General features: G+C 41.1%; 1 protein-coding gene across 1 annotated transcript; it reads right to left on the reverse strand.

Annotated features, from left to right (window-relative positions):
- Positions 1–40: 40 nt before the first annotated feature.
- rnf228 (ring finger protein 228) lies at positions 41–4,689 on the reverse strand. Its single transcript, XM_020586492.1, has one exon. It carries the CDS (start codon positions 3,841–3,843, stop codon positions 3,073–3,075), a length of 771 nt encoding a protein of 256 aa, XP_020442148.1. The 5' UTR covers positions 3,844–4,689; the 3' UTR covers positions 41–3,072.
- Between the last annotated feature and the right edge of the window lie 3,393 nt (positions 4,690–8,082).

Genomic DNA, 8,082 nt, shown 5'->3' on the forward strand with positions numbered 1-8,082 from the left:
CAAAGTCGTTATTGGGCTTCATTTTTTTATTTGCAATATAGGTTAGTCACATTTCTTTATAGACTAACATCGTTTTAACTTTTTAAAAATAGACTACTCGTAGGCCTACACTTAGACCTACTATTTTTTAAATGTTTCGGTTTGTTGCGTGTTTTATAGTGTAAGTTCATTTGAAAGTTTTTTTAAGCTGAATGTCCGAGGAGAGCTGTTAAAAACCATTAGCCCAGCATCCTTACAAAAACAGGTGTGATGTGGTTTGTTGTCACGGCTGTTTTGCAGAGTAATCAGTCTAGTATAGCTGAGAAACGCAGCCAGACTATGATACAATAGGTTTTAGTGCTGTGCACGGAACTGACCAGTTAACAGCTTTGTTTACATGGTGATGAGGGTATGAGAGAAAGGTTGGGACTGTATTATTAGAGGAATTTACTGTATGACAGCATTAAGTTATGGGGCAGAGAACACCTATTTAATACTTGATGTAAGTCGTAAATAGCAGCCAGTCATTAGATGGTGAATGGTCCACACAGGTTTTTATCTAATCTGTTTGTTTGAGTGAAAATCTTACTGCTGAATAGCTTCATTTATTTATTTCAACTATACAGGGAGCCTTGTATGGACAGGTAAACACGTAAGACACATTTATATTAAACAGCACATCAGCATCCAGTCCGCACTAAAAAAAAAATATTTACTTTCAATCAAGCTTTGGCCACCAGACCTACATGAGAAATGCAACCAAGTTGAATCGGGCGGTGGGATTTCTCTTTTTAGAGCATGCAGCATCCTTTGTCCTCCAGTAGGGGGCGTTTGTACTGCACAGCAAGATGCTAAATATGTCAAGTTGAATCATGTTGAGTTTATTACCAATCATTATGTAAGATAAGGCGTGAGAAAAACACAGCCTTGGTAACGGGCTTTTCTTACAGCAGCTGGTTTCACTGCTGAGACAAATAATGAGTGCAACGATTATTCATGTTTTCTTTATTACTGAAATGTGTTTATGTATGTAAAACAGCACATAAAGAATGTTTCTCTGTGCAATTACATGTTCTACTTTAACAACAACCACAGATTCTCATAAAAACCAACATCTTCTAGGTCCTCTGAAAGAAATACAATATGCTTACATTTGTCAAAGGTATACCCCGTTATTTGTGTCAAATAAGAGGGTGAAAGTGCATCATCAAGAAATTGGGAAAAGACTGAACCAAATGATTGAAGCAAGCATTAGAATCGAACTGGATGTGGTGGGGGGTTAAGAATCATGTAGAACTGTTCTTTGCTTTGTCCTCGTGCGGTGAGGTAGGGATACCATGATTGTGCAAGGGCAAGCACTTGGTTTAATGTCCAAATTCTACACTAAAACAGAGTCAGGAAGGTCTGGGAGCCGGGACATAACACAGGAGTGCGATTCACATGCTCCATGGACCACAACAGATTTGTCAGTATGAGGGCTTTACACTGCAGCACAAATAAAATATCACTTTTAACCATATTCAAGAATTAGAAATAAATAATTGTATAGATTGTAGCAAGAATTACATACACAGAATTTACCAACAGTTCACAGTAACATTCATAATAAGAAGTCTGCCCACTACAGGCCCTTGAGTTTTAGCTTTATTTGATTGCATTGCTTTGTCTGAAGCTGATTTCACTGAAAAGTCAATTCAGTGTTTTTGTTTTGACAGTGCACATCTGAGGTTAAAAAAAAAAGATATAAAGCTAGTTATATGAACTTTTAGCTTGGTAAAGTTTTATATTTGCATTAAGTTTGTGAAGGGATTAACTGTATAAAGAAGATTCTAATCTCAGCTACAACTCATGGGGATCTTTAGGTTTCCAGAGGTAATTATGGCTCCTGACAGCCTCTGGGGAACCAGATCCAGGTTTTTTCACTATGTCTGACCTGTAAAGATATATCACTAGACTCTCGTATGTGGCTTTGAGGGAAGCAGAGGAATGAGTTTGAACATGGAAGCAGCTGAAGATGGACTTAAGCCTGAATTCTATTTAATACTTAGACTATAAATACATCTCTCTTTGACCTTCCTTCAAAGCCAGATACAAAAACCTCACATTTTTTAAGTATAAAAAGGTGCTCCATCTTGGAAACCCCATTTTCAAGTTCCGATGTGTAAATGATGTGACAGGAGGAGGAATTCCCTGCTGGATGCTATCAGTGGCGGGAGGCCGGTGATTACAGTGTAGTTTTGCTTCATTCAGCAATGAAGTGAGGCACACAATTCAGGAAACACTGTCCCTTCTAGTACACAATTAAAAACAAAAAGCCTTGACCTTTCAGTAGTCTAACATGCACAAAAGTAGCCAAACACATGGTCAAAATCAGAAGCTTTCTTTGTACGACCTTTGCCTGGAAGAGTTTTCATTATGACAATGTAAATAGTGCCATCCTGCAGGACTGGTTAAAGCACAGGGATCAGGAAGGTCATCCACTCCTTCTCTGTGGACTATTTACAGTTTGGATTGTGGATTCTTTGTAACTAAATGATATGTCAGAGGCTTCTCACATAACATAGAAGCCTCCATAAAAGCCACTCTACTGCCTGAAACCTCAAAGTGAACATTGCCAAATATTTGTACAATACAATAGTGCTTTGTTGAGATATAAGAGTGAATCACCATGGACAGTTATCATACAGTGAGTGGTACAGTGAGTGGGATATGCATATTAGTCAGCAGGATAAGGTTAGGGATGGTATCAAACCCTGGACATTAGCACTACACATTCAGCCATCAAACTATCCAACCACAACTCAGACACTGGGGTCTAAATTTTAAGTTCACTCATCAGGATTCCCAGTCAACTGGGCCTACTGCAAATTCAAGTGCACGACTTAAGGAAAACATTATCAAGGGTCATGTTGGCCTATTGCTCCAAACAGCATAAAGGCCTTTGGGTGTTTGCTATACTGATAAAAGGCCATTTTGGACAAGATGTATTTATAAAAAAAAAGAAGTAAAGGGAGCAGGATTATCAGTTGCCAATACTATGTACATGATCACACACCCACACCAGAGCATCTCCATCAGTAGTCAGAGAGCCTATCAGGCGTTCCTCCGCGAATTACTGGTGGCGGATGAGCGGCCTGTCTCATGGTCCGGTCTGTATTTGAGCCAGCAGATGAGCCATGTGACGACCACGGAGAACATGGCCAGGATGCTGGCTAACGACAAGCAAATGGGTCCCGCCGGCGAGGGAGGAATGCTGTGACTGTGCACAAAGATCAGGCCCATGAACAGCAACACCAGCATGGACAGAAAGGAGAAGATCACGCAGACGCAGCCGGTAGTCAGCGCCACTCTCTTGCAGCTCTGACAGCTGTCGTAGCGCACCGAGTCCTGGGAGAGGGTCGTGGCCGTGGACACGGTGGTGGACGGCGTCGCCTGGCTGGCGCTGGACGTCCCCGACGCCTCCTCCCGGCGAAGAGCGACAAGAGCTGGGTGCAGCGGGGGAGGGTAGGGCGGTAAAGCGTCCTGGGGCAGAGGATCCGAGTCGATGTAGAGCGGAAAATCCTCTGTCACCTTGGTGTTGTTTGGCAGGTTTTGTATCCGATATTCCGGCACTGGAGTCCGGTGGCGACAGACAGGGCAGCTGATGCGCCATGGCCGCTCCTCCCGGAGGTGAAGCGTATTCAGGCACTCCTCGCAAAACGTGTGCAGGCACTCTAGGATCTTAGGAGCTCGGCGGTCAAGGTCGAAATAATTGTAGCAGATTTTACATTCGTACTCCTCGTAGGGAAACGCCGAGGAGGCCTCACCGGGGGGTTCTGCTCCGTTTGATGCCAAATCTACCTCTGCCATGTCATCTTTCGCCATTCACATTCTCCGGTGAACACAAAGGGAGCTAGCGGACAGATGCTGATGACGGTGCACGTCTCTCCTCCTCTCCCCCTCCTCTCCTCCCCGTTCATTGAAACGCCATCATACTTTATAATCCTCACAGTGTCTTTACCGAAGAGTGGGGCGTCTTCTGTTCGGGCTAAATGCCTGGGATCCCGTTTAAATATTAAAACCTCCCATTTCGTGTTCGGCTGTGTGGAAATAGATGATGTAATGGCGGTGACTCCGATGCGCGCCCGAGCATCCCACAAAACAGAGAAAGAGGCGGCGGTGTGTCGCCTTAAAGTCCTCGTAAAGAGAGACAGTGTGTTGTTGTTGTTGTTTTCAGTGATCCGGGTGTGCACGGAGCAGCTATGACAGCTTGCTCGTTCGCAATCAGACGATAGGATGCGCTGATTTTGGTCAACCGGGGGCGTCGATTCACGGTTTCCTGTGACAAAGAGCATCAACTCTCCAGTGTACCAACAAAAAGTTCCATTCAAATGTGCCAGGATTTGGCTAATTTTGTAAAATTCAGTAAATGCAACAGTCAGTTAAAAAAGCACGTCTGCAGTCTAGTTAAACTGGGCAGCTAATAATAAAATGATTAGTTCAGAAGCTACAGCTAATTCAAAGAATGAGACAGAGGACAGCCTACTATAGCCTAGTACAGTGGTTCATGACACCTGGGGTCAGAGTGTCCATAAACTTTCATTCTAAAGTCTGCACACCTTTAAAAAATGCCTCCATATACCATGTTAACGGCTATTAAGGCTTTAAAAATGGAGTTTAAAGATTAAAATTAGAAAAATTCTATAACATTAATGATTAAACTTAATTTGATATGTTGGTAAAAGTACAGCATATTCATTAACTTCATTCATTCATTCATTCATTCATTCATTCATTCATTCATTCATTCATTCATTCATTCATTCATTCATTCATTCATTCATTCATTCATTCATTCATTCATTCATTCATTCATTCATTCATTCATTCATTCCTGACTTCAGGTCACAAGATTTGAAGTCAGAATTGTGTAGCTAAAACTACCCATAAGAGGTTTTTACACTGGTGACCAAGCTATCAACACACAGATTAAACTTTTTGATATAGGTCCCAGGTAGATAGGCCTACTTTCAACTTGTGCTCTCAGCAGTATCATGAAGAATTAAATCTGCTCTCTGTCTGCAGGCAGTTGTTACATGTGCACCTACAATATCAAATGACTTGGAAAGAGGCTTATGTAGCATTAAAGGCATTGTTTGCTGTACACATTATGGTCACTATACTGAAATCACCAGCTGGGGATAGTGGTTCCTTACTGGTATAGTTGAAGAGTGCATAGGCCCAGGAGACAAAACAGGGTATTGGCAAAACTGAGAAGTTTATCAGTCAAGTATTGGGCATACAGTACCCGTAGAAGCCTATGCTAACCCTAACCTATTACTGGGCTGCAGTGGGTATAGCTATACATCTACAACCAGCCAACTCCATGTCAAGCTGTAAAACATGCTGCACAACCCCACCAAGCAGCACCCTCAGTACCCTGTCCCCCAGGTCTGCCTCATAAAGTAAAGGTATTCCCTCCTATTTACCTTGATAACCTCATTAGTATGCTACTTAACCATGTGTGAAGTTAGACAGTAATTTATACTATATCACAGAACAAGCTAGCACAGCATCCTCAAGATACTAAGGCTGAGAGAACAAAAAGGAAAGAGAACGAATGCAAACATGAAAAAGGAACGTGTACTTATAAATAGAGAAATATGTAAACATACAGTTTAGATGCATTTTCCAGATTGATATATACAAAGGTATGTTTACAAGTATTGCACTGAGGGTTGTTGTTCTATTATACCCAACATGCTGGCAGAAAAACAATTTCATAACCCAGAAGATCTGGGCTAGAGTCTTACATATTGTCCTGTCACATCCCAACTCAGATGCACAATTTACTACAGAAGGACATACACACACAAGCCACACTCTTCATTCTCTTATTTCTATATCATAACTTACAATAAAACCTAATTGAATCTCATATCAGCCTGGTTTGGTGCTACTAATCTTAAACATTATTTAAAATTTGATTTGATTTATTCTTTCAAGCATGTAAAGACAGTTGATATGTCAACACACATAATTTTACACATATCCAACAAATGCTAATCCAATATCAATTTGCTTATACCTAGTACATGCTTGAATGGAGTAGGAAGAAGTCAGACTTATCCAGTCCTACCCCATGACATCATCTTACATCATTGGTTTGCAAGCAGTAAATGATTCACTTCTACCACACAAGTATTATACTAAAAAAACAGTCTTAACATTCTTACATAATTACATTCTTAAATAATTATCTTCTACACCACACAAGTAATATACCAAAGAATTATTACAAAGTGTACACCACACCCACAATTGTCCATGTAATAATCATTGAGCCTGTTCTTGCATATATCTTGATTGACACATACCTTTATATTTATGTTTAAACACGTCAATTCTATTACTATTTTTTATGTCTACACTTAAATTATTCCATAGTTTTACCCCACTTATGGAAATACAAAATCTTTTTTTGGTTGTATTTCCATAAATTCTTAGCAATGACAAGATACAAGTTCCACAAACGTCCTGAGTATATGCACCATCTTCCTTTTGCTTGGAGTAAAACGCCTCGTGATAACAATCCAACCATCCCTGTCTAAAGGTCGGACAAATGTTAACTTCTCAAGACAATCGGTTTTGTCCCCTCCTAGTCCCGCCCCATGCGCACATCTGTGGCGCGCAGCAGCCGCACCTGTGTGCGGCTCTGCGCCCAGCCCATGAGATGATCACTTTCCATGACCTCACCTGTTCAGAAAATCTGCGCTCGTCCGCTTGTGTTTCTTACACCTGACATGCTGGCGCTCTCGGCTTACCTGAATGACTCGGAGCTCGTGGCCCGGTTCCAGAGACGATGTGGGCTCTCCCTCGTCGAAGCAGCACATCACGGCCGAGGGAGGTGCGCTCCCACAGGAACCCCTGTTCACGCCGAGAAGTTACGTAGACAGCTGAAGGGAAGATGTGACCACGAGGACGCCAATTCAAACTATAAGTACAAAGAGAATGGATGTGCCGTTGCTGTAAGTCTTTTACTACGAATGACTCGGTATATAAAGTGTATTGAACCTTAAAAAGTACATTTAATTAAAATAGAAACCATACGGGCCACTGGAGGGATGAGGCACATCTGCATTTGGTTGCCATAGCATTCGAGATTCATTTAAATGACAAAATGGACAGTGTTTTGGTATTGGACCTCTAGTTTGCCTTATTGTAAATCACTGTTTGAGTCTTTGGAAAATCTGAAGTAAACTTACACACACACACAGATTTATTAGGAGGCCTATAAAAGTGTATCAAACAACCATTTAGTGGTTTTAAGGGATTGTGCAAACTTAACTGTAACTGGCTTTTCCTGTTTGTCTGGTTGCCTCTGTCAAATATCAGATCCTTGTGTCCTCTCAGACAAGCTCGGAGGGGTGTTTACATTCTCCTGTCTGTTAAAGTGAAGATACAGTCAAGTTATTTTATGGTTTAAGAATGCTGGATTTGTTGATATGTGAATGAATTGGGTCACCTGTTGGCAGTGTTGACCAGTGACACTGAATCCCCAAAAGTCAATATTGATTCCTTTAAAAGCCTGTGGAGCTCCAGCTGCAATGTTTTCTGATACTGGGAGTAAATAAAAAGTGTAGATAATGTGGTTAAAGTAGAAACTGGCATTTTTCAGATAGATCAGACACAACATGAAACTCATAAGAAGGCAAAAAGAAGCTGTGTAATGTCTTCTTTGGCAAAACATAAAAAGTGAAACGACGATTAGTTGCATTTTGGGCTTGTAATCAAACAGAACTAATACTAATAATCCTCAGTCTTTTGTAAGTTGACTTAACTTTCTAGACTTGAATACGTCTCCTGAAAAGCAGGTTCTTTATGATATGAATTGTTTGATCATACAGGCAGGTGACAAATTAAAGGAAAAAGTGAATAAACGTCTCTTCCAGGATGACAGTGCCCCTATCCACAGGGCAGAAGGGGCCACTGAATGGTTTGAGTATGGAAAATAATGTGAATCATATGGTCTTCACAGTCACCAGATATCAACCTTAATTAACACTAAGACTCTTTGTTTCTTCTTGGATTTGTCACCTGTCTGTGTGTTGTGCCTGTGTTTAT

The sequence above is a fragment of the Monopterus albus genome, unplaced genomic scaffold (genome assembly GCF_001952655.1).
Source record: "Monopterus albus unplaced genomic scaffold, M_albus_1.0 scaffold8.1, whole genome shotgun sequence".
Lineage (NCBI taxonomy): Eukaryota > Metazoa > Chordata > Actinopteri > Synbranchiformes > Synbranchidae > Monopterus > Monopterus albus.